The sequence below is a fragment of the Sinohyriopsis cumingii genome, chromosome 1 (assembly GCF_028554795.1).
Source record: "Sinohyriopsis cumingii isolate HCF-2022 chromosome 1, ASM2855479v2, whole genome shotgun sequence".
NCBI classification, from domain to species: Eukaryota; Metazoa; Mollusca; class Bivalvia; order Unionida; family Unionidae; genus Sinohyriopsis; species Sinohyriopsis cumingii.
The window spans coordinates 191446721-191463090 of record NC_142961.1 but is presented as its reverse complement, the minus strand read 5'-3'; the positions used below and the strand labels follow the sequence as shown (position 1 = coordinate 191463090).

Sequence of the window (16370 nt, the reverse complement as noted above, 5' to 3'; positions counted from 1 at the left end):
ATTTGTATGATGATGATGACGAGGATGGGGATAATGGTTCAGCAGCAAAACATAATTATATTGCAGTGACAATATCAGATAATCTGTTCAATTTTTCTAATTATAAAATACACAAATAAACACGCACAAAGGAAATGAAGTTGACTCAGTTTCCTTTTGTGAACAAGTCAACAACGATACATCGTGCATAGTATGCACATATTTTATTTATGCCACATACAGATACACGTGCATACACTTCCAAATAATACAAGAAACTATGCATTGACAAAAACTAGGCATGAACTCTTCGCATCCTGCTGAGTGTGTCCGCTATACACTGAAGTTCTGCAGCTATTGCAGTACAATCTTGATGGAAGCTCCTTTATCTAAGCTATCTTCAATCACGCTTCTTAAAGATGTCAAAGAGATACTTAAAATTTAAACCTGAAAATTAGTTTCAATAAAGAACGTATAGCTTTACCAACAGTGCATGGTTAGTTCCAGAACATTGAAAACGCTATCAGTCACAAGCGAGTGCAACGGGTGGGAAGAGGGCAAGTGAAATTGCAAACAAGCATGAACTAATTAAAAATATTGCAACTGCTCTAATTACTTCTCTCTCTCTCTCTCTCTCTCTCTCTCTCTCTCTCTCTCTCTGCTGTCAAAGTTACCATCATAGGTCCAGAGACTGAGACAAAGATAGAGAGACAGATGGATCCATTAAAGTAACATTGACATGTTAACTGACGACAACTATAGACTACAGCAGATGTGCGTCACCTAGTCGTGGAATTTACAGTACAGCCCACTTATCTAAAGAATGATTTGCAACTAGGTGTCATTGGTATCACGAAACATTGTAGAAAAATACCATCGAAAGTATATACGAACCATCATAAGAATTTAGTTTCTTTTAGCTTACTTGGTTGAAGTTCAAGTTCTAAATCTTTTTATCCAGCTCAAGTTCTTATTTGTAACATAATTGTTGGTGATTTGTGTGAATGGTATTGATGGTATAGGGGTTTGTGCGCATAGTCACTGCGATAGTTGCTGTAACCCGTTAAAAATTCTCTAAACTGCGTGATGATGATATTATTTATTTGTATATATAGTGAAATTCCACAAAACCGAAACATCAGTATACTGGAATCTCCTCAAAACAGGAATTACTTTTAGTCCCGAATGTTGCTTCTTTCACACCATCACATTTCCCCAGTAACCTGAAACATCTCACCTCCGAATACCGAAACATATTTTGAGCACAGATTAGTGAGAATAACAACATAAAACTGAACCTCGTTTTTAACTGCTAAACGAGTAACACATGCTGGAAAACATTAAGTACGATTAGCTAATACTGAAGTTGACAGTGACTCGGGAACTGTTCCACGGGCATTGGATGTTAAAACAATATTTGATACGTCCACCGACACAGATTTAGGGCTGACAATAAGCTAATCCGAATTCTTTCGCCGTAACAAACAGTTAGCTTTTGATGCGAATTACTCATAACTAAATGTTTGTACGTAAGCCATTTAAGAAAGAGTGTGTTTATCTGCCTATTATCTATATGGTTATTGATACTGTTCATTTGTATAAATTATTACCAGAACATCTTAGTTTCTTACTTAAAAATTAAACATCCGAGTTGCATTAACTAAGCATGTGACTCCGCTTTTGATGCTTTGCCGACGGAGACAGATACAACCGTATTCTAAGGCCAAATTTACTCAATGGATATTCAATGGATGAATATCATTGTAGACGTGTATTTGATTAGCCATGACTCATTTCTTTCACTCACATGTCGAGATATCATAATAGTTGGATTCCACAGGAGAAAATCAATATGATCAAAGAGTACAAGTCTGTATCAAATCCTACATTTAAGAAGTGGCGGGGAGGGGTATTTAGATATTGTAAGCAAGATGGAATTCTACAGAATGGATTTAAAAACAACTGTAATGCAAACAAGTGTCGTGTCAGCAATGCCTGCAAAAAGTTAACAAATGAATGATCTTGAGTGGCAATAGTCTCTCGATCGATCGTTACATACGTGCTTAAAAAAATACATTTTTCACGTCTACGACAGCCTCAATAAACCTAAAACCTCTTAAAACTGAAATTAGGAGGACCCCGGAGTTCTTAGTTTTAAGGGGTTTCACTATATATAAATATATATATATATATATATATATATATATATATATATATATATATATATATATATATATATATATATATATATATATATATATATATATATATATATATATATATATATTACCTCGTCAGGTGCATCAAGGTTCGCCCCGAAGGAGACAAGGCACTTGACCATATTTGGCTGTTTCCCTTGCACAGCATAATGAATCGGTCTTTGTCCTTTCTGTAATATACAATAATATTTAATGTTGGCTTGGAATAGAATCTTTAAAAATTCTTTTGGATGTCACAACTCTTTGCGGATACTGTCACGTACTTGCATGCCACGGTAAGATACGTCGCGAAGTCATATTGTTTCTAGTACAAGTAGTATCCTTAATATTTTAATTATCTCTTAGCTACAAAGATCCGAATAAAATTAGATGATCTGAAGATAATGGACCATACTTCTATTTGATGACGCGATCTCTAAGATGTACCTGATCCAATTTACGCCCAGAATTGAATGATTTGGTGAGATTAATTGACTAGATAAAAAAAAAAAACATTCACGTTAAATAGGTGTTTGTTTCTTTGAAAAACTGTAGTCTTGTAGATACTTGCAGAAAAGGTTCAACGATCTAATTCATTTCACGTATATAAAATAATATTGGAACTACGATTGCACCATTTGCCAAAATGTCAACACATATACATGATTTACTATCACCTAAGCGGTGATGTTTAATCGAAGGGATAAGAAACTCAGTTGTTCCCCCATTTACCAACCCTGGCTTAATAAAAAGCTGACATCTATTATAACATGCAGACCGTACCTAAATCGACTTAAGAATGCTTCAATTGCTCTACGTTTTCTTTAATATAAAATACAACTCATCAGAGGTTCTATTAACCAACAAGCTGTTTATAGGTATATATCGACGCTTAATGAGGTTTTTGTATCAGTGTCATCTGTAACTCAACATAATGTGCAGTGTTGTGCAATGTGTACTATAACCAATTCTAGTCAAATTCTGTTTTGTGACTAGCGATGCCACATTTGATAAGAAAATCATAGATATATACTTCAAGAAAAGAATTAACAATCCTACTGAAGAATCCTCTTAAGATGTAAAAATATATAATTTAATTGGAACGGGTAGTTCCTGCCTTAATGAAATCCATAGGAATGCTCGTTAGCACGTTGACTGATTTTGTAAAGGAGAACAAGCAGTCAACTAAACTAGACCGTGTACACGTGTAAACAATACAGCTTTGATATTAGTACGATAAATCAAACTTCTAATCTGTGTTGATACTGATGGAAGATAGGGGGGTATGATGTCACCTGTTTATTTTTTAATGTTTTTCTAATTTTATGGTGTTTGTTTTTGTAATAATATTATTATATGTTTTTTATCTTATAGGTGTTGTCTAATGTAAAGCGCTTAGAGCTTCTAAAGATTAGGCGCTAAACAAAGTCCTCATTATTATTATTATTATTTATTAACATGTGCAATCGTGCTGCATTCAGATCTTACCGGACCACACCAACGTACAGTTTAGGCACTTACGGTATTTGGCAACCCTTTGGTAGCTCAACAGCCGCGAGAAAGACCAGTAAGTGTATAAAATATACACCGATGTTTGCAGATAAGAATGTCTGCAGATTCGTGCAGGTTTTAATGAATAGGCGATATCAGCCTCGACATCTCCAGTCAATATCAGTGTAGGTGTGGGGCTGATTTATCGGCCTACTTAAGTATGAGTTTTATCTGTTTAAGAGTCTGATTAGTTTATACGTGTAAACCTTGCAGACATCATTCAAGCAATACCTATTATAGATTTTGAATAATTTATAGGTCAAAACATTGCAGCCGTTATTTGAGCTATATTTCTTTTAGGATAATTTTCGTTTAAAATATAACTTTCTTTTCTGGTTTTCTTTTCTTTTGATGAATTACATGCATTTTTCGATTTACAATTTAGTTTCTTCAGTGTAGGGAAATATACTACTTCGTAGTTTTAATAAATTTGCAATACATTTATCTTTTAAACACACACGTCATGACATTGTTTACAAACATCAAAAGTAACGTCGTCAATAGATTCTACATAAACATCAACGCAACCTGGACCGACCTTATGGCAAGGCGGTTGCTCGGGTCCCTCGCCTTTTGGGCCCTGCGCGCCAAATGACAAAAAAATAATCGTGCTAGAGTAACTAGAATAACTCCACCGATTAGGCACCGCTAGGAGCCTTGGGACTAGCAAACTATAAGGTACTTGAAAATGGCAAATATGATGCGGGAACATAGTGTTTCGTATTAAGCGTTTTATATAATTCTGGAGTGTAGAAAATTTTGACACTCAAAGCTTTAACGTCCTACCTTGTCCGGAACGTTTAGATCACACCCATGCGATTTGAAGGCTGCAATAACATCGACGTGGCCATTTGCTGCTGCTATGTGAATGGCAAGTCGACCTTTCTGTTAAAAAAGTCAATAATGTAATTGCACAAATGTAATAACCACTCCGATGAAATGTTAAAGAATCATTAACTAGGTTTGAAATATATAAGATATAGTTTATGTAATATTCCCTTTCTGTTAAATCTTACTGCATGTCAAATTATTTCCAGTGCCACACATTGTCTAGTCGTTTCATTTATATCCACCTATATTTGACCAGACACATCATAATTATTTAGCAATAACAATGTTATTGTCAATGAATCAATTATAACTTTAGAAAACAAACTGCTTTAGATAAACCAAATTTAATAAATGTCAAATGTGATGAAAATTCTGTATTTTTCAACGGATAATTGATCAGTTTCTTGTCCGCAATTGACGACATTTCCAGATGCACCAGATGTGGCCATACTTTTAAGCGATTCACTTGTGAAAGATGCAACTCTCTGTAGATGTAACATTGTTCATCTTGTTACAATTACGCGACAAGATGACAGTCGGTTGAAGTGATTCAAATTGTTGGCAATTGCAAGAAAAAATTGGAATGAAACTGAATTTGCCAGTAATCTAAATTTCGCATTAAAAGTACACATCTTAGCAGGATCTCTGAATGCCTTGATCAAATGTTGAGTTTACTTAACGAATCATTTATGGTAATCATGCCGTAGTGAAAGAGGTTGATTGCACACACCTGACAGAGTTATAAACTGGTAGCTCGTGTAGCTCCAGTATTTGAAATCATCTGCTCTGTTTACTGTATAGTTTAACACAATTGCTGTGGGCGATGTTTGAAACCATGCCAAAATTATCTGTGACTCTGGGTTGCCGAATGATCTAATGCGCTCGCCATAACAGATTACTCCTGTTCCCTGGCTCAGCCAATGTGGCTATGCAAGAAAGTTTACTAGTAGCTTCCCGTGGGTCGAGGGTTCTTCCAAGGGTTTTCCCGTTTACTTCTTCTACCAGATATACTGGCCGCCTAACATGTGCCAAAAAACAAGGCTTTAACACCACAAAAACTAAAATAAACTTTATGGGAGAAATGAATCGACAGGGCAATGTGTCGGGGAGAGACCCAATGTGAATTTGTGACCTCACAGATATATCCATCATGGTGTCTTATGTATCGCTGACTATCAACATGAATGTTTCAGATGAATCGGTTATATCTTCAAAAATGTCCAGTTTATTATGAGTCAATCGTTGGTTTATATTTATATGTTTTCGTTTTCCTTTAAACGGTTAGTGTTTCTTTAATCTATCACTCTCAATAAAAAATATATATTTCTCTGTCAGTATTAATTATGCAAGCAGAATATAACTTTATCAATAATTTCACTTACTTCCCTAATACATACAGGAAAACAAACATTTGAATATTATAAGATTTTCCTGAGTCAAACCTTAATGGGGAGATTCATGTCTGCCCGGCACCTCAGAAGTTCTGCTACCGATTTTGGACTTCCAGCTTTTGCTGCTAAATGCAGGGGAGCCGCCTTTTTCTAGGAAAAATAATTTTAAAAATCTGTGATTCTATATATACCAAGTATACGACTAACACAAAGTTTGAAGTATCAAGCAAACGTTATATCTATTGTTTGTATTTTGCGGGGACGTGGCATGTTATCGCTAGATAAGGTATCACCTTCATCACGCATGTAACATTGGTGCTCTGATACTTCTGAAGTGATTTTGAACGACCTGAGTAACAATGTTGTCAATATTTGTAGTAAAAGAGTTTTAATGTGATTGCTGATTTAGGTATCCGATTTAATTTGCAGATAGCTAGAGAGGAGAAAGGGCGTGAAAATGACGAACGAATGTTATGTAAATAAGGGTTTAGACGAGAAGCTATATCATGATATAACAAAAGAATGTTCTTTCAACTTCTAAGGCAAGACTTGACATGGGACTTGACATGTGAGAAAGACTCTTATTCACCCATAAATAATTGTCTTTTCCAGGTGTGCATCTTGCTGAAATTCTTGTTTCTTAGGAAATGTTTGCTTGCTCATTGCCAAATATAATCATCATTTAAAATACAGCTTTTATGTATCTCTCATTAAAATACAGCATGCATGTATCTATCCTTATGTAAAATACAGCTTGTATGTATCTATCCTTATGTAAAATACAGCTTGTATGTATCTATCATTATGTAAAATACAGCTTGCATGTATCTATCATTATGTAAAATACGGCTTGCATGTATCTATCATTATGTAAAATACAGCTTGTATGTATCTGTCATTATGTAAAATACAGCTTCCATCTATCATTATGTAAAATACAGCTTCCATCTATCTATCATTATGTAAAATACAGCTTGTATGTATCTATCATTATGTAAAATACAGTTTGCATGTATCTATCATTATGTAAAATACAACGTGCATGTATCTATCACGATGTTAAATACAGCTTGCATCTATCATTTTGTAAAATACAGCTTGCATGTACCTATCATTGTGTAAAATGCAGCTTCTATCTGTGAAATAGAGGTAAGATCTACAAGTGTTTGGTTTGTTTGTTTGTTTGTTTGTTGGTTTGTTTGTTTGTTCTTATAAAAGTCAGAGGATTGTACAAGAAATATTATTACGTCATTCTTCAAACTTAGATCAGTAATTCTTCAAACTTGACAAGTTCAGGTGGGTGTTTAAAAAAAAAAGAAACGACTGCTCCTGTTTAGGTATTATGGGATTGCGAACTACAATCAGCATTTACTTACCTACGAAATTTTAAGAGCTTTGGTAGAGAGCAAATTAAGCACCTCCGAAAATTAAGTTTTGACGACGGAGGTGCTTCAATAAGCCTCGGCAATTTTATACTTTGCAAAAACAAATAATAACACTTTTTTGAACGAATTGTACTAAGTTTAAATCTAATTCCAAGAGATGTTTTAGACTGACTTCATTAATTCATAAACATTAACAAACTAATGGGGCACATATTGAACTTATTTGTTGCTCGCAACATACATACCTGATCTCAGAGTTGGTCGGCGAAGGTATACTATCCAAAACTGGATAGTAAATCACCAGATAGCAGAGTCGCTTATTTAGCGGCTATGGCGCAGAGTGGTAATTCAAACACTATATACAACTTGCAACCGCAACATTAGATAATATTGTACAAAACTGCCACAATGGCATTAATCAAAACTCTGACCTTCGGTAAATGCTTACTCTATTTCTGGAATGCATATTTGCTCCAAGCTCAGACAGCACAGCGATTGTAGAGTCTTGATTGTGCAAGGCGGCGTAATGGAGTGGGGTATCGCCACGCTATGGTAAACGAATAGAAAAAAAAGAAAAGAAATACTGCTAACATGAATTACACTAAAATGGGCTGGAAGTTTAACACAGTCTAGCTTGCTAATACAATATTGTGTAGCATTTCGGTTTTCAGCATATTTAAATTCAATATTTTCAGTGTTAAAATAAATGCGCTTCTTTATAGCATAAGATTATTCTGAGAGACTGTCATGAGCTTTTTTATTCCTTCACTTTGCACGTGAACACACACACACACACACACACACACACACACACACACACACATATATATATATATATATATATATATATATATATATATATATATATATATATATATATATATATATATATATATATATATATATATATATATATATATATATATATATAACGGCTACATATCAGATACTTTGTCCTCAAGCGTTTTCAAACCAAATTAATGTGGTTACTTATTCGCAATTTTCCATCTAGCTTACTACTGAAAACATAGCTAGCATATTGAAAATACCTCTTACAGCCATATTGTTTCCATCATATATATATATATATATATATATATATATATATATATATATATATATATATATATATATATATATATATATATATATATATATGTCGCAGAGAAGGTTTAGAGACGTAAGAAAAATATCTCATTAAGTTATTGTGCCATACTTAATATCACAAATGCAATTCACGATAAAATTTAATCATATTTTATATATTCTCATTCTAATGATGTACACGTCTGATACGCGTACGCTGTAACCTATCTGCTGAAATCTTAAGCGTAAATTATATACTTAGAAACGGGAAACACTCACATAGTCTTTGGGTTCAATAGGTGCCCCCAACTCGTGCAGTTTTTGAATTGCCCGTGCGCCCCCTCCTCTAGCAGCATAATGCATGGGTGTTGCATCAAGCTGTGGACAACGATGTAAGATTGCATTGCATTTTCTTTACACTCCTGAAATTTGCTTATATGACATAGTACTTGCTTACATTGTTAACAATGCAATATAGTTTTAAAAATAATGTCTTTTTTTTGTTAAATAGAGATGCTCAAAGGGAAGGAAAGAAACACAGATGCCACCAAATATAAAAGTTAGCGCTTGCATTGACAGAGGATAGATGGATACGCAAGCGATTGAAAACGAAAGCCTCACGTGGCAAGAGAGATTTGTATAGCACAGATATCCAATATTCAATACTTCTGATGCAAATTAGAAAAGACACAGAATCCGTACCTTAGAAATGAAGCAATCACATTTCATAAGTATCATTACGTATAAAAAAAACTATTGTTTAAGTCATTTTACATAGAATGCAAATGAAAGGTTTTATTTGATGTTGTTAAGAACGTGTGCTGAACGTTTTGATGATTTATGTTCAACGGCATTTGTTTAACATCTAATGCTACGTCTTACCCAGTCTTTTGCGTTGATATTTGCACCAAGCGTTACCATGTGTTCCAGTATTTCGTGTCTGTCCCTAAGTGCGGCGAAGTGAATCGGTTCAGTGTCATCCTATAAAACAACAGCATACCATTTATGTATTATGACATGTATTTGAGTTTCCTAAGCTCAGTATAGCGGAATATAAATGTCTTCAACTAGCAAGATGGAGGATAGCGGGTTGATAACTAGGCCCTGAATGAGTGAATTACCTCATTACTACTGAATTATATACCGTACTAGCAATGGCTGACTTCCGACAGTCAGAAACAACAAGTGAAACTAACATCACAAATATAATGGGCATGAGGTGGCGAGACTGTCATTGATCTGCATGTTTTTGAATACCTTACATTGTTTACTGAAGGTAGGGACGATAGGGTTAGAGTCAATGACAGAGACATTTACTGTTGCCAGATCCAGGAAATTCGGCACATAATACTAGTTTTACAGTGTTTATGCATTGATTCTAACCCTTAAAAGTTGCTACTACATTGGACCTAAGCAACTGTTTTCTAATAGTTAAGAGAATTTTCACATCAACACGAGAGGGTGCCAGCCTGGGATTTAAAGTCTGAAATAACTTCGTGGGATCCAAAGTACGATGGGTAAGCAGATCAAGGTATTCAAAAGCAAAAATCTAGAAACGGTGGATTCTGACAATGATGGACATTAACGCGCTGAGATCCAGTATCAACTGGGTAGTTTAATACAGTAGTTATTTTATTCGGTTAAAACCAATGAATAAAAACCATCATATGCAAGCAAATGCAAGCGAGATATGTTGATTTAGACTTTACAATACATGATATGGTTCTATGTTAGTCGTGAAATCGTCAGTCATGCAATAAACTACAACTTCCACAGCAACCTCCCATGTTTCCTGTCATAGTGAGAGAAAAAAGAAAAACTTAACCCCCAAAACTAAAAGATGGCAAATGTATCTATGGAATATAAGACACACAGCCAACCGTAAACAACTAGGCAAGACAAGCGATTGACGGCTTACTAAATAATCAGCATTAAAAAAAATATTTCTTATGCTCACCTTATTTCGACATCGAATGTCCCCATGCACAGAGCAGAGTTGTTTGATCACATCAATATGGCCGCCATCAGCTGCCAGATGCAAAGGGTTGATCTCATCCTGAAAGAGAGAATAATAAGGTTGTGGTAGGAAGTTAGGTAAACATCCTACACATTACCTATTCTAGTACACATATACAAAGACCGTAGCACAAATCAGAAGAATGCAAGTAACTAAAATCTCTGAGAAGACGTCCTGTGCTTTCCTTTAGGGTCAATCAATGGTAATTTGACTGCGTACACGATATAAGCATCTGACTGGATAAGACACAAAATTATCTTCCCGAACAGAGACGAAATGTATTCCATTAAGTTTTTCTGCTCCTAAAGTTGCATCCTCTTGTGATGTTATTTCACTTTTTATAACAATAAGAGAAATGCCTCAGCTGTTGAGTGTACACTTACTTAAATTCAGTGTTATTGTCAAAGCTTATTTGAGAAAGGATCAAAATAAGTTTTAAATATGGTAGGAAAAATGTCTAAGAGAAGATATACGAAACTTACAACTCATAAAAAGCATACCGGAATTAAGAGATTTACTAGTGTAACGTTTCAAGTCAATAAGTGCACATGGTCATCCCCTGACAAACAGATTGCCACTCTTACATCTAATCTAGCTTAAAACGTGTTTGAAGCATCAATAAGGAAATCTGACAGGCACCGAAGAACGTCATGTTCTGTTTATCTTTCGTTTCACAAATAAATTACAGCTTTTATACTGATGAACATCATTCGGAACATGTGGTTGCTACAGATCACTCTTCCTAACATACAGTTCTGATAAGCTACTAAAAGTGGACCTGGAATATAAAATTTCAGCAAAAGACGACTATTAGATCTCAATTCCGGAGATCTGAATTCTAATCAGATTGGCATCTGTCTTCCGATTTTTGTCTGTTTTGATGTTCTGTTTTATAAAATAAAATTACAGAAGTTCTTTGAGTTTTAGGTCGGTTACTATTATGTTCTATGTCAGGGTGTACGGTTCTGTCGGAATAATTGCAATGACGTTGCTTCTTTAGCAAAGCAGAAAATACATATTCTGTATTTCTATGTACATGACATCTTTCATTTTTAAATAAATTCGATTAAGACCAGTATTATATTCTTAATGATTGTTTGATGGTTGGTTGATTCACAACTGCACTTAACGGGTTCGATACACCAAGGCAAATGAGAGCTGAGTGCATTTCAAAAAGACATACCGAGGCAGTCGATCTGGTCTGGCTTGGGCGGGTATCGAACCAGCAATCATTGAATCACAAGTCCGACACCCTACCAACATTCTACTCGATATGACGCTGAAATGAAGTTTCAAACGATTTAAGAGCATCATAAAACATACTTTCAGAAGCCGTTGTTGCTCATTTGGTAGAGCGTCCAACTCGTAATCCAAGAGTCACGGGTTCGATACTTACTCACACTAACTAGGATCTGCTGCATTGGCGTGTCCTTGGGAATAGCACTTGGCTCTCATAGCCTCACAATGTTTGCACACAGTTTATGAGTGCCATGTGATATTTTTTCACAGAATTAATGACCATCAAAAGGAACCTTTAATTGTATCATTATCATAATAATGTTTAACATACGTTAGAACTTTAATTATACAGGACGGCTTTAATAGTATGCATCGTATACCATATATAGTCACTACCATTCGCAAAAAAGCATTGTTATCGTCACATGTTCATGAGAATTAAGACCTAAAGTCTATCAGAGAACATCCTTAACAACGGAAAAAGCGACTGAAATAAATTAAAGCAATATCAAAGGTTTGTGGAAAGACTATAATGACTGTTTAAACCAATACACATTCTTGTCCTCAAAACATTCCATTTTTATACTACTAATCTCACCGCGGCATTTGTGAATACAACTGCTCCTTGACGAAGGAGTTCATCAACAATGTCAGTCCCTCCTGTCAAACTTGCGTAATGAAGAGCCGTTTTCCCATTTTCCTGAAAAGATAAATAAATTCAACTTTGATGCCTTGTGACGAAATACAGGAATAATTTTATCTAGTACTTATCCGAGGAGCACTATTGTTCATTTGTAGCACTATTAATTATTTATAGCACTGTTGTATAAAAGTTTACATTTTCTTACTGAGTAATTTGTTCTGTTATTTATAAAACTAAATAACCAGTTTCTTTTTCTTTCTTGCAGATGGTCATCAAAACTAAAATATATCTTTATGGCAAGGAATCAAGTACCCACATATCACTTATTCTTGACTGATACGCTGTGGGTTTTTTTGGGGGGGTTTTGTGGATAAAGTATCTTACATCAAACACCAAAATTTACATTATAATCCCTGTGGCAACTTTACGAAATGAAATAAGCTCTACATCGATTGATGGTCAAGAACATCAGCAACTTATCCTGTCTACTCTGTTCACGTCTGCCCCTAGACTTAGCAATGTCTTCACTGCGTCCAACTTACCCTGTCTACTCTGTTCACGTCTGCCCCTAGACTTAGCAATGTCTTCACTGCGTCCAACTTACCCTGTCTACTCTGTTCACGTCTGCCCCTAGACTTAGCAATGTCTTCACTGCGTCCAACTGAAGCTTTTCGCATGCAATGTGCAACGGTGTCTTCCCATCCTAAAATGGAGACCAGTTTAAATTAACACACACTTCGCCCAAAGATTTTAAAATACTTATGATCATAATGAAGTTCAGTGGAAACGTCTGGTGTCTGATCATCACCTGCAGAATGAATAATGTCCGTATTACTTTAAAATTTATCTGTCATTAATTGCTGAAAAGAGCAAAACGTCATGGAATTATTTCAATGTAAAATGGACATTTTAATCATTATGAGATATACGATACAGATTAATCTGTACAATACCAAGATTAGCTTCAGCCTGTCCAGTCTGTATATGCATAGAAAATGTGCAGATATCACTCGGGAGAAAATACGATAAAATAGGCACCCTTTGCAGACGTTTTCACTCAAGCGGATATCTTCTGGGAAATTATTGAAAGCTTGGAGATTATGACGTCATAATGTGCATAAAATGCAAATTACGGTCGAGAAATGAATAACTAAATGGATCTTGCAGCAATATTTGTGACTACCACAACTTTAAATTTTTATTCACTAGATATGTGAAAAGACATGTTCCCATTCTTTTTGCTGTATTAAATTTAATTTTTCTTCGTTAGCGCTCAAATGTGGGGCGTCTCGTTTTCGTTTCATTTGGTTTTTCCCCACACCCTGGGTTTGCTTTGTGAACCAGTCTAGAAATAGAGTATATATGGGTTTCGCTGGCCAGGATTGGTTGATAATGAGAATAGAATTTTACTGAAAAGAGCTTATCCTAGGTGTAACTGAAAAAAGAGACATTAGTTGTTTAAAATGGCAATTCAGTCTTTCTTACAGACTTGACTTTGGAAAACTCACTACTGAAATAAGCATTTGATACTTTGGTGCAGAATTGGAAACACATGAAGATCCAGAAAATGATCCGGCTCATATTATCTTCAATAAACAAAAGCTGTCATCAAAGATATATATATATATATATATATATATATATATATATATATATATATATATATATATATATATATATATATATATATATATATATATATATATATATATATATATATATATATATATATATATATATTTGATCATGAGCATTCAGAATATTAATGCTATCGAATTTTTTATATCATGGTGTTTGCATATGTTTACCTTGGGAACTGAATTAGCTCCGTGTGTCCTTAACAAAAGATGGACACACATCATACTCCGGACGACAGGTTACCTCCCTTGGGTTATGTAATGCTGCAGTTTCGATACACTTCGATAACTGCATCACACTGAACTTAGAATGCATTTGCTGCGATATTTTCTCTACAATGGTTTTTCGTGAATAATGGGAAGATTTTTCCGTGTTTGTGTCCTAATGCCCTGAAACGATGTACTAAGGTTAAGCTGATCATGGGGTAAAGGACTCACGGTAATAATTCAGTCCCCATAATAAACCTATCCAAATTTCTGAGTGCTCATGATCAAACCTACAGTTATCATTATAGATGAAACCTGGATGACAGCTTCTGTGTAGAGAAAAGGAAATGATTCGCGGCATTTTCGGGACCTACATGTGTTTGAAACGTGTGCTTCCAAATTCCGCACCAAATAGTCGGGTGCTAATTTCAGTAATGAGTGCTCCAAGACTGTAAAAGGACTGAAATTCCATCAAGAAAACAATGTTTATTTTTTCAGTTACATCTATGATAAGTTCTCAAAAGATTCTTTTCCCCACAAAATAACTTTCATTATCAACCAATCATAGCCACCTAACCCATATCTGCTCCATTTTATGTCCACCCATTTTCAGACTGGTTCCCATTTTCCCATATAATTAGTACCGTGTGTCCTAAAAATAGCCTTACAAAAGAGATATCTTCTGAAAGAGTGTGAGTTGCGTGGAGCGTGCAAAATCAGATCTCAAGACTGCAACTCTTTGTCAAATTCAGTCTCAGATTTCACTTAAAATTCCGACGGCTGGTTGTTAGACTTCGGAAATTCAGACGTGAAATATATGAGTTAACTCAAAATTCCAGTTTGAGATCTTTATATTATTGTACGGTTTGGGAAGGTTTCATACACTATAAATCGAGTTAAAATAGTTTGCTATAGTTTTATGAATCATTTTTGTTATGTCTGGCCTATGCCGTAATCTAGTAACATTATGCATTACGAAACATTATTACATGTTATGTTATCCATTTTATGCTTGTTTTTTGTTTATAAATTTTTGCTGTACATGAGCACATCATGGGCTATACTGCGATGCAATGGGAGTGAAGTGCATTTCCTGAGGCAACACCAATGCACCCAAGCCAGAGTGGCTCTGGCTGGCATCGAACCTTCGACCCATGGATTACGAGCCTGACGTTCTTCCAACTGAGCTACCGCTGCTCCCCACATAAGCGTACACTATAATAATATTAATAATAATAATAATAACAATAATAATAATAATAATAATAACAATTATTAGTAGTAGTAGTAGTAGTAGTAGTAGTAGCATTAATATTTGGAATTAGTACAGCTCCTATTTTTTAAGCTTTAGAACTTCATACCAATAGATAACACACAAACACATACAACAACAAGATTTCAACAACAAAAACCATGAAATTACCCCCAAAAAGTAAAATAAAATAACGTTCTGAAAATAATTAAGGAAGTAAACATTATGTATTTGTATGTCTGTCCTTGTATTCTCAAGCAGTTGATTTTTACGATCACTCTTGAATGAGATCACTGTGTCCTTGTGCCTAACATATATGATCAATTCGTTCCACTTAGCTGGGTCCTAGTCAGGGCTGGATTAAGACCTCCCAGGGCCCTAAACACTGAAATTATTATGGTGCACCCACCCCACCCCCCTTCAAAATGTGAAACTAAAAAAAAAAAATTAAATACTAAAAGAGTTGGAAAATGCCACTGTCGCCATCATTCGAAATCAAAATAATCGTACATGCAGATGAAAATGGTCATATATACTTCATTCAATTATATCGTCGACAATTCATTTGAATTTGTTCTGGTACTCCTGTTGGGCTGGCGCCCTAAGCATGTGCTTAGTGTTAGTGTGCTTAATGGGTAATCCAGCCCTGGCCCTGGTACGCAAAAGAACGTTGTCCTTATGACTTCGTTTAAACAGTTAGAACAATGAGAATACGATTGTCGGAAGAGGAGCGTTTCTACATGGGGTTTACACATGGATGAGGTCAGAAAGGTAGATTGGACTGGAGACAGTCGACGAAATGTGGCATAATGAACAAATTTAGTGTTTGATTCTGGATCGAAATGATAGCCATTGATGATTACGGAGCAGGGGGAGGTTTGCTCAGTTCTGTGTACTTTAAGGATGACCAAGCAGCCGTGTTTTGAACTTTGTCAAGTTTCCGTAGTAGATAAG

General features: G+C 35.1%; 1 protein-coding gene across 2 annotated transcripts in view; it reads right to left on the bottom strand.

Annotated features, from left to right (window-relative positions):
- LOC149808584 (uncharacterized) overlaps nucleotides 1-16370 on the bottom strand; it is a 120084-nt gene that overhangs the window by 71887 nt on the left and 31827 nt on the right. For both annotated transcript variants that reach the window (XM_089979642.1, XM_089979649.1), the window contains 9 exons: nucleotides 12925-13023; nucleotides 12276-12377; nucleotides 10379-10477; nucleotides 9304-9402; nucleotides 8701-8799; nucleotides 7784-7882; nucleotides 6002-6100; nucleotides 4515-4613; nucleotides 2270-2368 (listed from right to left, as the gene is read on the bottom strand). In XM_089979642.1, the coding sequence (XP_089835768.1) occupies nucleotides 2270-2368; nucleotides 4515-4613; nucleotides 6002-6100; nucleotides 7784-7882; nucleotides 8701-8799; nucleotides 9304-9402; nucleotides 10379-10477; nucleotides 12276-12377; nucleotides 12925-13023 (894 nt within the window). The remainder of the gene's footprint in view (nucleotides 1-2269; nucleotides 2369-4514; nucleotides 4614-6001; nucleotides 6101-7783; nucleotides 7883-8700; nucleotides 8800-9303; nucleotides 9403-10378; nucleotides 10478-12275; nucleotides 12378-12924; nucleotides 13024-16370) is intronic.